Source organism: Pezoporus flaviventris, unplaced genomic scaffold (genome assembly GCF_033815535.1).
Source record: "Pezoporus flaviventris isolate CSIRO_AGI_PZ_B2104156 unplaced genomic scaffold, CSIRO_AGI_Pfla_v1 ptg000045l, whole genome shotgun sequence".
In the NCBI taxonomy this organism is placed as follows: Eukaryota; Metazoa; Chordata; class Aves; order Psittaciformes; family Psittacidae; genus Pezoporus; species Pezoporus flaviventris.
Window position 1 is genome coordinate 5,155,919 of NW_026892593.1, and position 22,486 is coordinate 5,178,404.

General features: G+C 37.8%; 1 protein-coding gene across 2 annotated transcripts in view; it reads left to right on the forward strand.

Moving 5' to 3' along the window:
- The first annotated feature begins 11,366 nt into the window (after positions 1 to 11,366).
- SEMA3E (semaphorin 3E) overlaps positions 11,367 to 22,486 on the forward strand; it is a 138,085-nt gene continuing 126,965 nt past the window's right edge. Inside the window, exon 1 of one of the 2 annotated variants that reach the window (XM_061467306.1) lies at positions 11,367 to 12,275. In XM_061467306.1, coding sequence (XP_061323290.1) covers positions 12,231 to 12,275 — 45 coding nt within the window. In that variant the 5' untranslated portion in view covers positions 11,367 to 12,230. The remainder of the gene's footprint in view (positions 12,276 to 22,486) is intronic. The other variant, XM_061467305.1, reaches the window with a different exon arrangement.

Consider the following 22,486-nt stretch of genomic DNA (forward strand, 5'->3'; position numbering starts at 1 on the left):
AAGCTGTAGAGAACATAAAGATTTGGTCAGAAACTGAAGAATAGCTAGAGCTGTGTGATGAAAGAATTGGTTAACCTAGCCTCCTAAATAGCATTTATTTCCAGAAAAGTGAAATAACTCATGGGCACTGATTAGAATTTGTTCTCACAAAATAGTGTCTAACTGCTAAAAGCTTGCACTGCATAAACAGAGATAGGAAATTGCCTACAAGTGTGTCCTGCAAGAGGCAATAGACAATCCCCTTCACCTGCAGCTGGGACGGGAAGGTGTCTTTAAGCCTGAATGTTTCATAACTCTCCATACAAGCATAGGCTGAGGGAGTCAGGAACACTTTCTTTCTCTGCAGCATAAGTTTCTGGATCCCATGCTGACCCTGACCTTATGAAGAACAGGAAGCTGATCCACCCTCATACTACGCATAAGCAGCTCAGCCTTCATGTCAGCCTAAGATACAAGGAAAGATGTGTAGGAGAAGTGTCAGTGCAAGGAAAAAGGGAGAGCACTGGGAGCAGTGTGCAACCAGAGGGTGCTGTAGCAGGGAAGGCAAAGAGGTCTGCAGGTATGGGGAGAAAAGTATGGCTCCTGTCCCATGGGTGAAAAGAGACAACAAAGAGAAAGGTCTATCTTCATTCCTGTCCCTCTAAAATCTCTTGGATTCCATCTCAAAATCTTTTCATTGAGCCAATTCAAGACTAAATATTTTGTTTGCTCACTGACTGCTTTTTGGACTGTTCCAACCATCTCTCTCCAGTCCGGGAGACAATTCACACCAATCACACCTTTTGGCAGGGTCTTTGCACCAGTCTTTGTCTTACACAGCCTTTCAACACTATCTATGTAGGCTTTGCATCCTCAGGAAAGCTCACAAGCCTTCATAAGTCACCTGATGCCGTCCAATCACAGAACCTTAACTTTGTTTCATAAAACGTCAATCTAGTGAATTGCAATTGTAATGTTAGAAAGTTTGAAACTAATAAAACACAGGGTGAATATCACATCTCAGAAACTCAGGATCACAGGGATCACAGGGAAACCTTTAGTCCACATTTAATATGTGGTCAATCTGCACTGTAGTGCATTAACCCTAAGCAATATGGACACAGGTCAGTTTGTGCCACTCCTGTAGCCAGAAAACATCCCTTAATTCTCTTGGTATTAGAGAGGTACCTTCCAAGTCTGGCCCCCTTTGCCTGCATTCACTTCTCTGGAACTGTCTTTGCCCAACTTACTCTATAAAACCTCAGTTTTTCACAGCCTCAGAACTGATTTTTGACTGTACAGGTGCAAAAAAAAAAGGTGATCTCTATCTGGAAACAAAAGTATCATCTCTTAAGGGGGAATTCCTGAAACAGGAAAAAAAAAAAGTCTAAAATTGAGGAATAGTTTGTTCTTTTCTAACACTGTTACTGGGAACAATTTTTTTTTTTGTTTCATTTCTTATTTTTCTATTACCAAAAATTCCAGGATTTTGAACCCTGACCCAGCAAATCATTTACCATATACTTAACTTAAAGCACATGAATGCCCCTGTAGAAATCAGTGGGACTGTTTGTAGTTTGAAGACTAATAAGTCTGTAGTATTGCTTTAGACTACTGGAACAGAAAAAGTGTACTTTATTTTTTGTGTGTTCCTTTCTCACAAATAGCACTGCAACTGACTTGATGTAATCCCCAAAATTTTGTTACAGGAATTTAATGTATTAAAGGGGGGGGGGGGGGGAAGTGTTGAATGAATGTTTTTTGCATATTCACAGTATGCACCAGTAGAGTTATAATTTCAGGATATTTGGCATTCTTAACAGTCCCTATTAATAGAAATCGAATCAAGTCATTTTACAAAACCAGAAAATAAGGCCATGCTGTTTCTGGCCTTTTTGGTGATTCAATAATTTGGTTCTGAAACTTTAGGAAAATATAACTGAGGGAATAAGAGCTACACAGACTGCAGAAGTGATGCACAGGAACCAAAATGAGTGGATTCTGCACTTTATAGACCGCTTTTGTATTCCAGATGATTCAACAGCTACCCAACATTTTAGTTACTATTATTTTTAATACTTTATCATAGTAACTGCCATGGTAGTCATGCTGAACATCAAATAGCACAGCACCACCAGGCTGTATAACTTGCTGTATTGTAAATCAGAGCTTTCCTCAGGCAGCCAAAATTTGAGTGTCTTCTGGCTTTGCCTACTTTAATTTTTCTATTTTAGGGAATACACATGTGCTTTGTGTTAGAGCAGGGAAGCCATAGCAGACTAAACTGCAGTCTATGATGACTTTGCCTTTTAGGTCATGTCTTCCTTTGGTGTTGGAGGAAGATGGTCACTTTTATAAAAACAAATTATGATTCAGAGAATCCCTACAGAGAGATTAACCAGAGAAATGTTGTTTTCACTGTGCCCTCACCAAGTGTAAAAAGTCCTTATGTAAATAGCCTTGTACTGGTCTAATAATCAGCTCTCTAATCCTTGCCTTGCCCATTACATACAAAGTGGTTTTGTAAATTCAAAATAGACATGATCCTGAGCCACAGCATTTATAAGATCATGGCACCTTGGGATGGAAAACAACTAATACCTCATCCGGTACACCTCCCCAGCAGGGCAGGGTAGCCTAGTTAAAAATGCCCCAAATAACACGGCTTTGACCACATCCTGAGCCAGCCAGTCCTCTGTCTAATTCATCCTGCTGCCACGATGCTTTCCTTGATTTTTTCTTGATACCCTGTTTCATAGCTTCAGCCTCTCACTTTGAATTCAGCTTAGCTGTGATGAAAGAGTGAACAGCTTTCCACTTTCGTGCAGACAATTGCTCGCCTCCTGATTATGCTTCTGTCTCGTTGCTGTTCTTTTGAATTGGGGGAATTTGTGTTGTCGTGGTTTAAACCCAGTCAGGTAATTCGTTCACTCACTTCCCCCCCTTTCGTGCCCTCCCCCTGCTCCCGGAGGGACAGAGAGGAGAATCGAAAAGAATGCAACTCCCACGGGTTGAGATAAGAACAGTTTAGTAACTAAGGTATAACACAAATCACTACTGCTACCACCAATAATAATAATGATAAAGGAAATAACAAGGGAAGAGAATACAACACCTCAGCACCAGCTGACCGATAACTCGCCCCCCAAGCCCGACCAAGCTCCGACCGATACCTCCTCCAACCCTGCAGTCTCCCAGCCCTTCCGGCTAACTCCCAGTTACATCCTGGGCATGACGTGCTGTGGTATGGAATACCTCTTTGGTCAGTTTGGGTCAGGTGTCCTGTCTGTGCTTCCTCCTGGCTTCCCCTCCTCCCTGGCAGAGCATGAGGCTCACAAAGTCCTTGGCCAAACCAAAACATCGCTATCAGTTCTGTTCCCGAGCCGAAAGTCAAAACACTGCACTGCACCAGCTACCAAGAAGGAGAAACATGACTGCTACTGCTGAACCCAGGACATGTGTATATGAAATTTCTCTATCAGTCAACACTGTATGGGATTTGATTTTTTTTTGCTTACATCTGGCAACTCTACTTACTTCTTCTATACAGCTGTAAAACTGGATTTCTGAGTAGTAATTGTAATGACTGTAACCATTGATTTTGTTACTGGAACAATGTCAAATGACTATGAAGATTGCAGTATCTTAGCAGATGAGGGCAATTCTTAATAATGAGATGAATGATATGAATGATCTTAACGGGCAGACAACAGAATTCCCTGAGTATCACTTACCTAGTTGTGAAATAAACTGACACTCCTCTCTCATTTCCTCCAGGTTGCAATTTAAAGGATTAACTTAATGCTGCTTGATACCCTGTCCAGAGACTTCTAGAAAACTGAAGTTGTTGGCTCTTCAATGGAGAAAATGTATTAAAGTCTCTGCTTTGGAGTTTGGGTTGGGTTTTTTGTTCTTTCTTTTTGCTTAAGTGAATGTGTCAGCAGTTCAAATAAATATCTGTCTCGACAGATGTCAAATGAAATACAATGATAATGACTTTATGATAATAATGAAGCAGATAACAAAAAAAAAACACCCAGTGTATATGGTGTAAGGAGCACCCAAGCTCTGAATGCACAGTCAGATATTTTAACTACCTCACAGCAAAGGGCAGTAAGTCAATCAGAACATAAGCTCTCTCACATGATAGACTTATTACTGGCTATGAGGCAGCATGGATGCATGTGTGTGTGGTTGTGTGTGTGTGATAGAGCAGTTGGAAATATCGCAATGGTTTGTTTTTTTTTTTCTCCTTTTAAAGTGATGATCTAGTTACTACTGGGATTTCTAAAGACCTCAAGGGAAATATATCATTCAGTTCCTACAGCACTGGACCCCTCATTACTTTGGGAGGTTTAGTACAGTATTTGAAAGGTTCAAAATCTCCTGTGCTTCCCAAAGCTGCCTATGGCTACAGGGAGATGAACCATTGCTCATCAGGAATTGCTGCAAAATACTGGGGATTTGTACCCTTCAGTACTCAGTGTCATAGTACCTAAATGTTAGCTGCCTGACAACTGGAAAGGGATTAAAAGCAGGATATGTACCTATGAACATCTTTAAACCAAAGAGAGAATTAATGCTTTAACCACTGTGACACTGAAGCATATCAGCTAAGCTGTTTTCTGTATTGCAGCTGAATATAGACAGCTCACTTCCAAGCATACTCTATATTAAATGCCCAAAAGTATGTCTTTAGTTTTCCTTCATCTTTCCTTCAGTTTCTGAACCTACGTTGCTGTCACAACAAATATAATCCATTCCTGAAAGCAGATTACATCCCACTGATGCAAATCACAGCACACAGCAGCTCTTCCTTTCTGCTTCTGGGATCTGTCATAGTGTATTTCTTCCACTAATAGATGTAAGTAAAAATACAAACTAAGTGTAGCTCAGGACTTTTGTCCAAACTGATGAGGTCATCACCTTGCTCAAGGAGGAATGTGGAATCCATTAGGGGGCAATAAAACTGGAACTGATTTTCAAATATTTTTCATGAAAATGCATTTGCAGCTTTAAAACCTGAAACTGATTTGTGGTCAAAATGGTTTATTTTTTACAAATGCTTTCCATTTCACCTTTAAGATGATAATTAAATTAAAAGATGGCCATAGGCTTCAGACACAAAATGTGTATGTTACAGCTTTTTTTGTTTCTCATCAAGGAAAATAAAAAAAAGCTTGTTTACAGATGTTTCTGACAATGGTCAAAACACTTCATTCTTGGGTAGACAAATTAATAGCTAAGAACTGAAGCAACTATATAGCATCTTTAAGGCATTAAACATTATTCTTATATAACTAGTGTCTTGCTTGTTCTTTTGTTTCTTTTTCAAATAACAAAGAATCAAGAAACAGTCAATTGGAAGCAAAATAATTTAGAGGGAGAACTACACAGTATTCACATTGTTCATTAAATAAAACATATTCCTCATTCTGAGTAAATAGGAAATATCTGATAGCCGTAATTATTTAATATTAGACTTTTGACCATTATATTTTTATTTTCTGCTCAGTGATCAGTGGAAGATATGACATGCCATATTTAATCTTGAGCTCCAAAAAACAACTAACTGGGGTTTTTTTGCTTTTTCTTTTGAGAGACTTCAGTAATTATTTAGTAGCAAAAATATCATCAAAAATACATTCCCCTAGAGAAATCAGTAATTTGATTTTCATCCATAACGAACCATACAGATTGCTGTGACCCATGTACTAATCGCAAGTCAGGCACATGGAGCTGATTTCAGGAATGAGACACACTGATATACTGATATGCCTTTTTTTTAGTGCAACCAATAAAGAAATCCCTTAAGAGGTCGGTATTTGAAGAAAGAAGTGTTCCACCTGTTTTTTATAGGTTAACCAAAATATGCAATCTGTGTCCCAGGTAGTATTGACATTCACCTGTAATTAGTCATAGAAATTACATTACTGCAAGCAGCAGTATTCCAAGGACAGTATGTTTCCATATTTACCCATGAAAACCTAGTCTTTCTGGAATTAACAGCATGTAATTTAATTAAGAATTCTTTTTCTTTCTCCAGAGAATTAATTTAACATGTAATTTTTGTGGTGAGTTTGAAGTACAGGTTCATGTTGAGTCAAACACTTTTGCTTAATTAATATTGTCTAAATTTGATCTTGGATCAAAGGGAGAATGTACTGTGTATAAAACAAGAGAAATTACACTTCCCTGTCCTGGAGACATTATGTATAAACACGGCTACTTTCATACAGGTTTAGGATCCAACACTTGCAGAAAAAAGCAAAGACCTAAAACATTTCTAATCTGAAAATTCCATAGAGGACCAAGTTTTATTATTATTGCCTGCTATTTGCTTGTATCAAACAGGATCTGGCAACATTCATTTGCTGTCAGCATATCCTCCCAGGGGTCAGTGGGATTAGCCAGACACAGTTCTGCTTCTTTCATTGAGAGAGGTCCCAGAAGATATTATTGAGTCATTACTCACCTGTTGGATCAGCTTTCTCATGTTCTTGTTGTGTCTTGTCAGTGCTCTTAATGTGTCCACAAAATTTTTTATGAGTTGATTGGGAGTTATGAGGCTGCAGTACCTGTACTGTGCCATGACAAGCAGTTTTGGGATACCATTTCTTTCACTACTGCTGATGCAAGACAGCCAGTTACCAGTTTGTAAAGGAGACTGGAGAAGACATGGATTCCTATCTCAAAGGCAGTGAATTAGACAGTGATAACAGTTACATGATATATAGATCATTCCTTCATATCCTACATGTGTTTTAAGGATGATGGAATTTGAAAGCTGTGTCAAAAAGAAATTAAATGCCCACTGGTAAGTTCTTTAAATGCCTTATAAAGTTTGTCTATCAAATAAGTGAAGATATGATTACCTGTGCAGTACAGTTACCACTAATGAAAATGCAGGCATTGTTAACTGTAGCGAAGGCCAAACAGCTCCTTTTGGGATTGAACACCTTCTTTTGATCTGCCAGCATAGTCCAGTAAAAAAAAGAGAGAACTCCTACTGTGGTTCAGTGTATTGTCATCAGAAGAAGGAGGTACTTCTGGGACTTTTAAACCTGGATTTAAGTTATGATTATAGCAATTCTTGGACCACCCCAGCTTTACATTTTCTAAACACTTCATTTTGCTTTATCGCTATAACCTTTAGAATTTGTTACTGGTGCTAGTAGCTGCAGGTCTACTTATTTATATTGTGCTCCTGAGTTTACATTTCACTCTATCAGTTGAACTTAAACCACTTCACACAATATGTCAGAAGCATTTTGTGTTGGGCTGGTTTAGATTTACAGGCTCAATGACTTCATTAGAATTAGTCTGGACCTGCAGTGGCTGTAGCAAATCAAACTATGGACACGGACTTTACATAGGATTTGGCAATCAATTTGTAGTTCCTTTAATGGACTTTACTGTACTTAATACAGATGTACACAACAGCTGTATTTTTTTCCTTTTCTATTATGAAAACCTGTCTTCTTCCTCTTTAGGACATGTGTGATTATAGTGATTCTACCCCTGCAATCAAATACAGGGTTTGCGTTTGAAATATCAAATACTTTTTACTTACAGATTTCCAGGCAAAATTTTTCACTTAAATGTCACCATTTACTTAACTGGAGATTTCCCTAGTGAAGCACACTTAGGTTTGACAGAGATCTGTTGTATTTGCCTTATTAACAGAAAATAAGCAGTAGAGCCATCTTGTTTACTCTTCAGAGACCCATCACTGTATTACATGTGGGCTCCATAGCCATGGGACATCTGTGTTTGTACTCATCTGAATCCTAATCTGAATCCTACTCATCTGACTGAATCCTAATGTTTGAACATCTGTGTTACCATCCTTCTACCTACTGTTTAAAATCCTTTAGGAAGAAGTTTCTCAAAACACCCCTCGAGGTAAGACCGCATAGTTATTTAATTGAAAAGATGCTGAGGCAAAGAGCTTGACTGCTTTGCCTGAGGCCACTTGTTTCTCTTGGCTTGAAATGGTATGTACCTTTCCACTACTTGCTTTGCATCAAAACTTCTTGTGTAAGGGTGGAAGGTTTGTGATTCTCATACAGCAACTTGAAAACAATAAAGTGAGGATTTATCCCATGATAAGATTATCAGTCAAATTATCAGTCTCCTGCATATACCAATACATTAATTTTTCCTTTCTCTTCTACCCTGTTAGGTCTCATTCTAGTGCAGGCATTTTTCCTTGTGCTCAGCAACCATTCCCAGTTTCCCCATGTTGGCACCTTTTGCTGACAGTCAAAGCCTTAACATCAAGAGACAGCTTTGGCTTCTGCTTCTGTGCCTTTGCTCCATGGCCCTTCCCTCAGCAGGCAAGGGAAGGAGCCTGAGGCACCAGCATGGCCCACCCTGACTGAGAATCAGATTTCAGAGAAGAATGCTTTGTCCTCAGGCACAAATATGAAAATCAGCTTTTCGGGTATTTCTGACTCTACTGGAGCTCCAGCCCTGGGTCACGTTGTGCTTGCGGAAGCCAAGGAGATGTGTAATGCCTGAGGATGTGTGGAGTTAGAAATGCATGTGAGAGCATGTAAACTCAGGTTGGTGGGAAATTGCCTTATTTGTATGTATGCCTTGTCTGAATAGACCTGTTGTACTCTATGTCTTATCTAAATATAAAATAAGGCACATGGTTTGCAGCAACTTGTTTTTCCTTCCTCTCCACAGTTCCCTTTCCCCAGCTGGAAAATTAAACCAGAAATTTAAAGGTTGTCAAATTCTTTTAGACTTGTCGCACTTTCTGGTACCACTTCAGGATACCTGAATTCAGTCTGTTGAGCATCCACTATCTTAGCAGCAGCCAGGGAAAAATCAATACAAAACACCCTACTACAGCTTGGAGAGGTGTTCTACACAGAGGCAAGATTTTGGGGTTTACACTAATGCTTGCTTTATTAAATGAATATGCTTTCAGTCTTTATACTGTGAGGTCACATTTGGATTTTGTGGTTTTTTTTGAAAATACATATGTTAAATTTGAAGAAGTGTTGAGTTTCCCATATGAGGATCCTTAAAAAAATTCCATTTGGACTATTTCAGAATCAGAAATGTTCAAATTTCTGATTAGGTTAGAAAGACCGAGTCTGTGAGAATTCTAATAATTGATTTTTTTTTTTTAAGGAAAATGCAAATATTTCAATAGCAACTCACAGAATTACATCCAAAGACAAATGAAAATCTTCAGTCTTCACTAACCCTAGCAGGCACCATATCATGCTCCTTTACAGCAGATTTTAATGGTCAAACGCAGCACATTTGTATGGCTCAGCACTATGGAAAGGTGCCAATAATAATAATCCCATTGGGTAGATGATCAACTTGTTTATGCTGAGGTCAGTGCTTGGAGAAAGAGCCTACGTTAGAATCATAGAATAGAATCATAGAATAGTTAGGGTTGGAAAGGACCTTAAGATCATATAGTTCCAACCCCCTGCGATGGGCAGGGACACCTTACGCTAAATCATATCACCCAAGGCCTCGAAAAAAATCCAACCTGGCCTTGAACACTGCCAGGGATGGAGCATTCACAACCTCCCTAGGCAACCCATTCCAGTGCCTCACCACCCTCACAGGAAAGAATTTCCTTCTTATATCCAACCTAAACTTCCCCTGTTTAAGTTTTAACCCGTTACCCCTTGTCCTGTCACTACAGTCTCTAATGAAGAGTCCCTCTCCAGCATCCCTATAGCCCCCTTCAGATACTGGAAGGCTGCTATGAGGTCTCCACGCAGCCTTCTCTGCTCCAGGCTGAACAGCCCCAACTTCCGCAGCCTGTCTTCATACGGGAGGTGCTCCAGTCCCCTGATCATCCTTGTGGCCCTTCCCTGGACTTGTTCCAACAGTTCCATGTCCTTTTTATGTTGAGGACACCAGAACTGCACACAATACTCCAGGTGAGGTCTCACAAGAGCAGAGTAGAGGGGCAGGATCACCTCCTTCGACCTGCTGGTCACGCTCCTTTTGATGCAGCCCAGGATATGGTTGGCTTTCTGGGCTGCAAGAGCACACTGCCAGCTCATGTTCATTTTCTCATCAACCAGCACCCCCAAGTCCTTCTCCACAGGGCTGCTCTGAATCTCTTCTCTGCCCAACCTGTAGCCATGCCTGGGATTGCTCCAACCCAGGTGTAGGACCTTGCACTTACCTTCTCCACTGACAATATCTCAAGTACACATGCTGAGCTACTGCCAGACAGCTGGCATATCAGCATAAAATTCAATGCAACCTGCAGCGGTGTGCAAGAAACGGAGCAAATAGTTGTGTGATTTAGTTCTTGCTCCTGTGGTTTAACTGCTGTTGGCACAGTTTCCAGCTGATTTAAAGCAAACCCAGGTATGTGTACGTGACCTGCTGGGAGAGCTAGCAGGTAGACCTGAGGACATAAAACTCCCATGATTTACTTCTGTCTTTTCACCAAAGTTGGTTTGCTGTTTTTTTTCTTCTGACCTGGTAGTTCATATGTTTTATTCTCCTTGAACAGATCTGTCTTCTCCCATCTATGTATCCTGCTATTACAATTATTAGCATTTTACTATATTATTATACTGTGTTCTTTTCAGTTTGCTGGCATACAGAAATTTCTTATTAAAATCTTTTTCTCCAGGTATTATTATCTTTTGTTGGCTACCAAATTTGTTTGAGAGCATTATTGTCAAATGCATATATTAATTTGAATTTTCCTTTCTTTGAGATTCTTTTTCTGTATAAGACAATGAGATGTATAAAGACAAGATGACTTTAATGCTCCATCTCATTAGAAAAAGTGCAATTGTTAATGACTAAAATGCACCTCACAAAATTCTAAGTGATTCTATGCTTGAGATCTTAATTACAGAGAATTTCATTCCTTAATTAATGTAACCCAGACATAGATCTATAGTCTTGATACATAAAAATTTAGTTCCTGCCATGTGTATATTTTTAAGTTACAAATGACATGAAAGAGAGATGAAGTTTTCTGGTGTTTGTTAGTTGTAATATAAAAGGCAGCTGCTTGACACTTGTAAATCTGATGCTGTTTATCATGTTATCACAGTGCTTGGCTCAGTTTTTTATCTTCTTTTTATATGTATGTGTATATATATACTTTTTAATTCTGCCCAATCCTACAAACATCTAGCCTGAAAAGTAAATATACTGACATGTACAGATGACCTAAGGTTCCATACTTACAGACATTTAAAATGTAATGGGGAGAAGCTACTGTGTGAAACAACTGGGGAAAAAAAATCAAAACGGAAGCTTTTTCTTTAAAGTAAGAAAGGATATACAGATGGAATCTTTTATTCTGATCCATTTAGTAGCATGCTGTTTAATGACTCTAAGAGATAATGTACTTAAATAGTTAATTCAAGGGTTGATCCTCCCCTAAAACTGAGCTGGGAACAAAAGCTGAAATGACTTTTCAAAAGGGAGGGACAGGAGGAATTCTGACCCTTCTCCCGATGCTTTACAACGTGAAACCATGAAGCAATTGAGGAATCAGTGCACGGCACGTGTATTAAAACGCTTCCTAGAAGCAGCTAGTACTGTACACTGCCTCAACCCTCCCTGAACTTTCTCAGTAAATACAGCAGCCTGACAGCCTGGCTTCCCCGCTGGGTGGATCCTGCAACTCCAGGAGGGAATGGCACTTCTTGTTTTTAATTAACAAAGGTGAAAGGTGAATTAAAACTAGCTGTTTGGCAAGTCAGAGCAAGGGGCTGAGTTCTGAAGAGCACCAAGGAGGAGGGTGCTTTCTTCTTTTTTTTTTTTTTTCCCCACTCTCCCTCCCTCCTTTTCTGAATGAATTGCCTTGCAGGAGGGACTGAAAATACAGCTCCCTCCCGAATCCACTGGCAGAGTTACTAAAGAGAGCTCAAGACACAACACTGCAGAGTGACGCCTTGGAATGTCCTCGCACTTTATAAACAATTGTCCTAGGGAGGGAATATTTTTACATGACATTTGCACAGCTTGACAAATGGCTACCTGAGACTGTGTGCTTCTCTGATGAACACTGAATTTCCCGTAGAGATACCCCACAAACTGACCAAAGAGAGAGATCTAACTGCACTGGGAAAGTAGAAGTGGAACTTGGAGCCTTAAGAAACTCATCAAAACAGCAAACAAACAGCAGTTAAGTGAAGAGAGCAAGAATTTCATCTTGGGCAGGATGGCATCTGCCCAGGACCTTTTAATCCTGGTACTGTATGCCTTGTTACTAGAGTTACCGACTGGATGTCATGCAACAGATACAAGGCAGCCAAGGTTACGTCTGTCACATAAAGGTAGGTCAGTGTGTCAGGTTTTTAAAGACTTTATGCTAATACAAGTTCATTGGCTTCACTAAATGTACTACATAGGGGTTAAATTATGGTCTTTGACAGAATAATATATTCTTGTCCAGAGTCCTTGTGAATTGTTTCGTTGTCCTAACCTGTATCCATGATTAACTTTACTGAATTCAGGGAGATTTAAGGCACTCACAGTGATGATTTTAGGCTACTGAAATATTCTTCCACCTGACAGTATGTTATATTTGCTTGTCATTCTGTTTTATCCTCTATGCTGTAAGAAGCATGTCTAGTCTCTAATGAGGGGAAAAGAAATGGAGAAGATAATCTGAAATTATTGCTGAATAAATATACTCTTTTGCATCAAGTAATCCTTAAACAATTAAAAGCCTGTTTCACTTTTAGAATTCTATCCATCTACAAATATAGCTAAGGCAAAAGACTGAATTCCTGTGCAACCATATGATTCATTTTCTAAACTAGCAAGTGTCATCACACTATAATTAAAATGACTAACTGCCAATGTAAGTCTGCTTGCAGTTTAACTGAGTTACCCAAAGAAAAAAAATGTTATTTTGCCTGACATACATATGTAAAGTACTTATAACTTTTGTTTGTTTTTTTGTTTTAAATTATTAAGGAAGAGTGGGTGCATTCTTCCTTAGCTTCTTCAGAATATCTTCTTGTTCAGTGCTGGATTGAATATGATTTAAACTCTTCCTTATGACTTGATTTTAATCTTGTATATATATAAAAACACCTGTTCATAACCAGGATATTTCAGTTCTCTGTACATATATTTGTAGATTATGTACTTAGAAATGTATGACAGACAGTTATTGCAGTAGAAGTGAAAAAATGTAAGTGTGCAAGATAAATTGATGATTGGCCAATCAATAATGTTTTGATATTACCTCTTATACAGAGATGAAAAGAAAATGTCTTTTTGCTGACATAGCTGGGAATGAACAAATGCTAATTCACTCAAGAACATTTCTGTGGTTATGAAAGTGATAACTAAGCTGCAGCAGTGGGAAGTACATTAGGATACCTATTTTAAATATGGCTAAGGTTTAAGAATTAGTATCAGCTACAGCTCCACATGTAGACAGCTTTAGTCTAAACAAGGTTTAATTGTGCTTTATATAGTAAGCTAAATTACCAATTATAAAGAAAGGAGAAGCTGAATAGGATAATTGGTCTGAATGTCTTGCTAGGAAGCTATAAGAAATGGGGTTTGCTTTTATAGGGCATTGAAACATGATTTAAAGAAAGACTTGTCATGGAAAGCTGTTTTGTAAGAAAGAAATTAATTGCTTTCTATAAAATAAATTATATGACCCCTTTAATATATAAACCACTTCTTTTTTAACCTGCGGTTACAGAGAACAGTGGGAATGACTGGCAAATGCTGATTATATAATCCTGTCACATCTCTTGCTGTTGAAAATGTGCATTTAAACATTGATTTATTCCTAGGTGTATTTGCTAAGGGCATCATTATTATTGATATTTGTTTGCTTGTGATGGGGTAAGGGAGATGAGAAAAGCACAGTATATGAGACAAATAGACCTACTGTTATGTTGGTTCAGGAATCTGGCTTAGCTGCCGGTTTTGGCAAGCTCCCCATTATGGTGCTGCGACTATTAACTACTTCTGTGCTCACTTGTAGAAATAGTTGTGTTTCCCGTGATTGGAATCAGTGTATACTACTGCATACTACTTCCATTTTCAGCAGGGAGCCAATAATTTGACTATAACACATCATAACTCTGATATTCTAGAGGAGATTTAAAAACATCCATTTCTTACAGAGGGCCAAATTTGCCTGCCTGATCTCAGTTCATTCAGATCCAGTGACATGTACAGATCTGTCCCAAGTAAATTGCCACAAAAACACACATCACCATCTTTTATTTTTCCTTGTACTATACCCTGTTGCATTTTTCACACTTGTGAAATGTGACTAGTTTTACAAGCTGTGTTGCAACCAGTGAGTGCCTGGCCACATATCCCAAGCCAAAGGTTAGAAATGGCATACCTGCCTGCACCCTGGGAACAGCTATTGCAGTCCTCCCATCCAAAAGAATGTAGCGACCAAGCATGAAGACAATGAGTGAATGTTGTTGCTGTATTCACTAATCAAACAGGAACAGCAGGAGGGTCCCTCATCTTAATTGCATTTACTCCAGAGAAAGGCTGCTGTGGGTACCAGCTAGGCATGGGGTAGTTACGAAGAGGTGGTCATGCACCCTCTTTACAAACCTGCTCCAGCCTGCACTGTGAGTTGTGTGATACAGACAATGAAGCCCATATGTGTAAATTTGCAGTGTTGAGTAGCTGCAAATTTAGTTAAAAATTCCACCGCAAATAGCCTAAAACATGAAAGTGGGCAGGCCTGCTCACTGCCTCCTTTGCAACCATGGATGCTGGTGTTTAATTGGGATTCAGGCCAAGACAGGCTAGTACTAACTGGTAAATTAAAAGCTTCCATGACAAGTATGATGAGGTTTATGGACATGATTTTTTTTTTCTGTTATGGATGAAGTACTTAAAACTGGTCTCTTTTAAAATCTTGTCATTTTAAAGAGCCAAGACAATGCTTCCATGAATTAGAGACTGTGATTTTTATAAATTCTCATTTTTTTTTTAATTTTGTTTTTAAGTGACGATCAGTGAAAGTGTAGCGGAATGACAGTGAATGAGACCTTTTTGCTCTCACGGCAAACCAAGCTTCACCTGCAGCGCATTCATACCTCCAAAGCCACTGCAACAAGATCATGTCCTAACCTTTGTGCAGAGGGGTCACCTGATGGATAGGAATACCACAATCCCCTTGCCAATTAAAGGATATATTGTGCAACCCCTGCTTGACTCTGTGGCCATTTACTCAGCTTCAGTGGGAGTTAAAGTTCTGCATTCCTGAACTACTGTAAAACCTGTCAAGTTAATGCAAAGGGTAATGGTGGTTTTTAGTAGGGTAGAGGATGGCCTTTATTCACAGGAAGCTCAAACATAAGAATTTTGCTATTCTTTTATATGGGATTAGAATTAATCCTGTAACCACCTAACAGTCATTTTATGGTTCTAACTTCATTTTTAGTAAGCTGAACTATATTTATAACCAGGTGCTTTCCACAAACTGTCAGCTTGTTTCTACCAGAAAATTTGCACAGCAATTAGTACCACTTGTGGTATTAGTGGTATGATAGCATTAAAGGTCAGTGTTTGATGACAACCAATGATGATCTTGCAGTAATAATGTACTCCAATAGCTTCATGTTGATTTGTAGAGATAAAAGTGTAGTATTGCTTGCTCAGTATTGGAGAGAAATAAATTTCTGCATGTTAAGTTATAGGTTGACAACTACATTTAAAAATCATTAGCTCATTTTACATGGCTAATGAGGTGTTAATGGAAGCCAAGCTTCAGCCCTATTCTTTATAGGCTGATGGTTAAATTCTTTCCCAGTATCCCACAGTTTGAGTTCTCGCAATGGGAAATATATAATTAAGTCAGCACACACTGTATGTTAAAAAGAAACTGTTTTCATTACAGATTGAAATGGATTGGGTTTCCAGAGGACAGGAGAGATATATTTATACAAGCATAACAGAACTACACTAGAAACATGTAGGCCTGAAGAGGCCATGAAGTATGTAATAGCGTAAATCAAGCATTACACGTGTTCTGCAGCGTATTTCTGTCTGTGGTTTGTTGCCTCTGGTTTGTGAATATGGTAAAAAGCAAAGCTAATACTGTATGAAAATGAGCTCCTGAGCCCCTACAGCAATCTGTACAATTTTGTTGTTGCAGTGAGACCTGGTATAGAGAGTTATGTGCTGAAATTTGCAGATCTTGAGGGATCTGTTTTCTGTTTCACCCATTTACATTGCTCTGGAGTGACTTGAGGGATTTTGTCATCCCCTGATCTCAGGTTGTATACCTATGCACTGGACACATCTTGTCTGGAAAAGGTAGGGTTAAGTAGCAGTTGTTCCTGCCTTATCCATCCAAATGTCTATCTTTAACATGATGCAGGAATTGCTTGTTAATTTCCACAGTAAAGTCAAGCAGCAGCAGGTGGAAGGAACAGACTGAATTTAGAAGAAAATAATATAGCTTAGAAAATTTATTGTCCAAGCATAAATATTTCAAACAATAGCAGCAGACAACTAAGGAAGGGAGAGTTGAAAAGTTAAAGAGGAAAAGTTATCCTCTCCATGTTCATATATAGATATTAATATATAGAATGTGTAATATGAAACATTCAATGTAGAAGGATTTTCATTTGTTAGGTCTGGCTAATCATGTTTAAGGGCTACTGTGGTCTGTTATAGCAGAAATACATTTCATGGTCATTTGCTGGAGACAGACTTTCACCACACCTTCTATAAGTTTCTTGATAATTGTAATTCACTATTCATTTTAATTAATACTAGGAGTTTCATCATGCCTAATCATGATATCCTCCTGTGTCTGTTCTCTAGCTAGGTGGCAGCAATATTTACTCAGGGACTGATGGCTAAACTGAATAATACAAATGTAAGGAATTTTTAGACAGATATTTGTGACTCCAGACTTAGGTAAGTATATTCAAGTAGAGGATTTTCCATTACTAATCGTCTGGCCACATAAATCATAGCTAATTAATAACTAGCCACACGACCCATAACTGAATCATGACTAATACAGTTTCATGCACAAAAATGTCTATTTTATTTTTAACAGCTTTCACTGTAATAGAATTTTGGTTTTGAATATGTAAGAAAGATTACTTTTCCTACCAAGGCGAATTTAAGTTTGAGAAAGATAGGTATGCATCATCTTGTATGTAACAGAATAAGGATTTAGCCTGTGGTCTGTGCTTACGTATAGTCTGGAGAAATATGTGTAAAAAGAAAAGATTATTACATATATGCATATATATGTATGTATAAAGTACATGTGTGTATATTGAAGAATTGATTGAAGTTTGGAGTTTTCTTACAGTGAGTTAAAAAGCCATATAATTCCAAGGGTTTAGTAAATAAAGACCTGTGTTAGCCTTTATTATGACCCCACATCTAAATGTGTTTGGGAATAAGAGCTGATAACCAAAATGATAATAAGCAATCTCTTCTTACCCAAATTCCCAAGTCCACATAGAACTCAATGACAGTTTAGAAGTATCTTAGGGAAAGATGCACAAATATCTCTGCAACACTTATGGGGTACATAGGAGAGCTTTGGCATCCCTTCTCTCTCTCACTGGACAACTAATTTTTTTACCAAAAAAATAAAGCAAACTTGGGCTTATTATTCATATATATCACAAGAGGTGACTAGCAGTAAGTTCAGGAGTGTTTCCAAGTAATCCTAGAGGGACTTGCTCACAAAGACAGGAATTTTTTGGCAGAGAATCCATGCTACTTCTTTTCATAACTACATTTTGTTGACAAAGACTTCTGTAAGTATTGCTGTAACAGAACTCTGAAGTGATAAGCACCACCACAGGGGATGCAAGATGCAGACTGTTTGCTGAGTAACATCAATCACTTTTCTTCTTTTGCTCTAAAGAACTAAGTACCATCTGAAGGTGCAAGACCAGAATATCATGCATGCTGCTGCTTCTATGCAGCTACCTCCCTGCTTTCAAACTGATAACACCATCTGCTATTTTAAACTCCTCATCAGATATTGTATTCATTATTATTTCACTGAAAGCAAGTGTTACATTTTCCTTGAATGGAAATAGGATTAATGCTGTTTGTATGGTTTACAAGAAGCTGTGCAAGGGTGAGCATCTGTGTCAGGCCTCTGAGAAACTTTTGTTCAATAATTATTCCAAAAGTGTGCTATGGGAATACTAAATATTATTTAAGATGCAACCCTGTTTTATTTCATGTAACCAGGCAAATATGAAGTTATAGCATGCAGCCAGCATTAATTAGAACAATCTTAATTTCTTAAAGAAATCCATAGCCTGCAGCGATAAAGATTATTATCTTTGTTTTACAGGAAAAAAGCCCTCTTAAGTGTACTATTTACAATGTTTTGTGTTGGTTATTTAATATTTAACATTTAAATAATCAGTTAAGTATACATGATTAAACATGAAAGAAAATGTTAAAACAGAAAAAGAATGAAAATACTGCATTATAAAAAAAATCAGTAGTGTAGTTTAGTTATAATTCCAAATTCCTCTAAAGAAAGGAGATAGATAACTTTGAAAAAAAATATTTGAGAAGTTTTTTAAATAAAATCTTTTATTAAATTGATGGAGTAAATGGTCACCACCAAGACTCAGTTTGAGGAACCAAATGACTTTACTGTGTATGTTAAAACAAAACCATCATAAATTGTCTCGGAGCATAGCTTCAGAACCAAATGTTACCAAATTGTTTTCCCCACTTTTATCATCTCACATTGACAAATTCCTTTGTCCCTTGATCTTGGTTCTTCTGATCCTCAAAGCTAAAAATTCTTACTTTGGAAGAGATATTTCACCTCTTAAGGAATTCAGTTGAAGGCTGACTTCACTGTTTTTCTCCTCTTCTGTTAGTTTTGATGAAGCAAAAACCTGATATTCTTTCACTCATGCTGCATCCTTTTGGCAAACTGTTTTATAGCAGTCTAAAGACTTTTTCTGCCCTTTAAAACAATGTAAAGCAGGAATGAGCTCAGTTTTTTCTCACCCTATGATGATTTTCATGTCTATAAAATTCCCCTAAACAAAAGTGTTTTGAGATTATTTTATTTTATTGTAAGAAATTTTGTGAGAAAATGACATTATAAACACGAGGAAGGGGTTCTCTGTTTCTTCTCAGGGTTTCTCTGTTACATTTCTTGATGCTAGACCTTTTCAGAGTATTTATAAATTGCAGCAATTATGATCAGGCATCTGGATACACTGTTTAGCCACACTGCTCTGGTGAATATATCATCTTAATGATAAATCTTTGCTTCTCTTCTAGATTCTTATGCTTGTTTTACCTGTAATTTACAGAACCTCAGGAATATAATGTCATGTAAAAGGTTTCTTTTACAGTTTCTGTGCAAGTATGTACAAGAGTTCTGTAACCACAAAGATGTCAACAAAATGATGCCTGCCAAATATCTTCGCCTTGGCATGATACAGACTGTGTATATAGCCAATAGCTGCAAAACTTGGATCACTCATGTAGCTGAAAAATAATTTTTGATGGCCTAAAAATTGAATCTCATCTTTAGATTCCTTTTTTATTAGTCTCAGGTGAAAGCAGATAATTGGTGGTTGGTTATGTCATGTCTTGCTACCTTGTCTCAATATAGTACTTGGTATGCTTTAGTACCTCTTCTGTCAATCAGAATCTGCTCAAATCTTATTAAAAGCCAACAGGAGTCTTCCAGTTACATACGATGACCTAAGATTTGTCCTTGAATTCAATACAGTGTTTCAGACTAAAACTTCATTTGCCTGGTGGAAGTGCCATCCATTTACCTCATACATTTCACATTACAAAATCAATGAAGTTTACTAGGAAACAGCAATACTCACTGCCCTGTTGTCTGTTTGCCTTCCATAGAGAAACTTGGTGCCATAGCACTTTCTGTAACTCACCTGCATGTCACTGTTTGACTCCTGGTAATTAGACCTTCAATACCAAGAAATGGATTAAAGACTAAAATTTTCAATACTTCTGCAGGTTAAAAAGTCAACATAAAGGAAACCCTGTAATAACATACTAGCAAAGACTAAATTTCCATAGGCATACAACATCTAGCTTCTAAAGTTGTATTATCATTCTTAGTTGAATTGTCTTGATAGGAGTTTTTATATCAGAAACCTAGTTGTGAAGGGTATCTTTCCAGTCAAGGGAGTTTATATAACGGATATGAGATTTTTGTTCTTTGTGTGATTGATTACAGCATAGTTCAAAAGATCCCTGAGAATATTAAATGTCAAAATACAGAAGAATTAAACGGCAAAAAAAGTCGTTCACTAAAATTAACACCCCCCCCAAGCTCAACCAAACAAAGCTTGTTAACCAAATACATGAGAAAGAAAAAAATAAATGTCACTGATGAGCAGAAGATGTTCATTATTTATAAGAATTTGATGACATGCAATATATAGCCTTCTTCAGACTGTGATTTGGCAGCAGCAGCTGCTAAGGAAAAATAGATGTTTATGATCCTTGTGAAATTATGTTGTTAACATTTCTACTTCATCAGTAGTGAAGAATTTCTGGGTTTAGGAAATTTGCTCATTCAGTGCAGCATGTAAACTTTATCTTCTGTTTCTATTTCTTTAAATCTCCCCCCGAAAAAAATTATTACACACAAATTCAAAAAGTACTAGATTGGATACCTCCAGTATAATAACGGGGCTTTTTTGCAAACTACAAAATAATTCTCTAAGCCAAGGAACCAGTGCTTGGAGGACAGGCATTCAGTGAAAGAAGACTTCACTCCTCTTAACATCCTTAATGTATCTATTCTCTACTTCTTCTGTGTTTATTTTTATCTAAAGGATTCCTGACTTCATACTGTGAAGCAATTGAAGCTTCTGTGGGGAGTCAAACAATGGGCTTTTTACTGTTGCTAAGTTTGCTTTATAGGCTTTTTTTTTTACAACACATTTGTTTAATAGGCCTAGTAAAATGGTGAATGCAGCTGTAAATATATCTTTTATTTGTTGATGTGCAATAAGCATCACAGAGATGTTGCCCTTCTCTTACTCTGATCTTCCTGACACTGGTGAAAGGAAATTGTACAAAATGAATGAAAAGTGCCTTAAACGGCAGAAAACAACAGTCCCCAAATACCTATGGGTCACTACCTTGTTTCTCCTTTAACTGATGATTTCTCCCAGCAGTGATACTAAAACTTAATAATAGTAAAATAATAGGTTGCTCTATGTGGAGGAATTATTCCAGATAGCAGTATTCACTGGGGTCATCACTGAAGGTCATTTTTTCAGCCAGAAAGCTAAAGGTTAGTAAGTGTTGCTCAATTCCATGAGCTCCTGCAGCCCTTTATTTATGATTGAGCTAAGTGTTTTCCTGTGGGTGTGTGGTAAAAGCAAAGAGTAAAGGAAAATAACCCCATTCCTTTTTGTATTAAATATTTCATCTGAGTTGATTGAGAATGATACAATGTAAACCCTGAAAATATGTGTTGTCTGGGAGCCCAGAGAGACATAAGCTGTCTTAGAGATCTTGTTCTTATTAATACTCTTGCTGAAAAAAGATCTTGTCTTTATCTGCCTCTGTTTACATATAAGTCATTATTTTCTCTTCTCTGCTTATCTTAGGCATGACTGTGTCCTTCTGCATATTTTCAGGTTACACAATCATCTGAGATAATAATAATTTCTAAATATACTATCAAGGAGGTGTGAAAGTATTCAGCAGGTTGAGCATTTATTGTAGCTTAGAACCAGGCTGTAAACAGTCCCAAGCTCTTTACTGATTCCATAGTATTTCTTGTTGAATTACTGAACCTTCTGTGGGTCAACACTCAAAAACTACAATTGGTTGTTTCACTTGTAAAATACTTGAATTCTTGCAAATAAAATGTTTCACGTGTAGGAGATAAAATAAACAGTTAAAGAACAGTTCTCTAACATCTTTGAATGCAGTGCTGTGTTCTTAAGTGTTCTTAAATTCACAGTGTTCTTAAATATACGAAACTAATAAAAATAGAACAGAAGCCTTATTTCACTGTTACAATAGCAAACCTCTCACAAACTTCTGTGACTAGAGTTGACAGGATATTCCTTGCTACTGACTTTCTGAAAGTCTGACACATTTAGTTGTTGCACTTGGCCTGGAAGTGTATTTCTATCTCTCCTGAGCACAGAATGAGAATAATTGTCAGCTTAAACCAGAGGCCTAGATTCCACTCAGATAAAAGTAGGTGAGATGGATTTGAGTTGAATATCTGATGATAGGTCTAGGATGTTACACTAGCAAGGAAAAGGCCCTGTAACTGAGAATGACTTACTGCAGAGTTTACTCTGCAGTAGTGTGTCTTTGATTGGTCTGGAAGATGAGGATGAAGGTGCAGTCACTTGAGCAGTGACTTGAACAATGTAAGTGGTTACCATAGCTGCTGGACACATCTATCTCTGGACCACAGGAATGACCCATGTGTGCTACGTCTGCTTCAGTGCACAATATGCTGACTTTGGTTAAGCACAATATGCTGGTTTTGGTTAAGCATGATATACTGACTTAG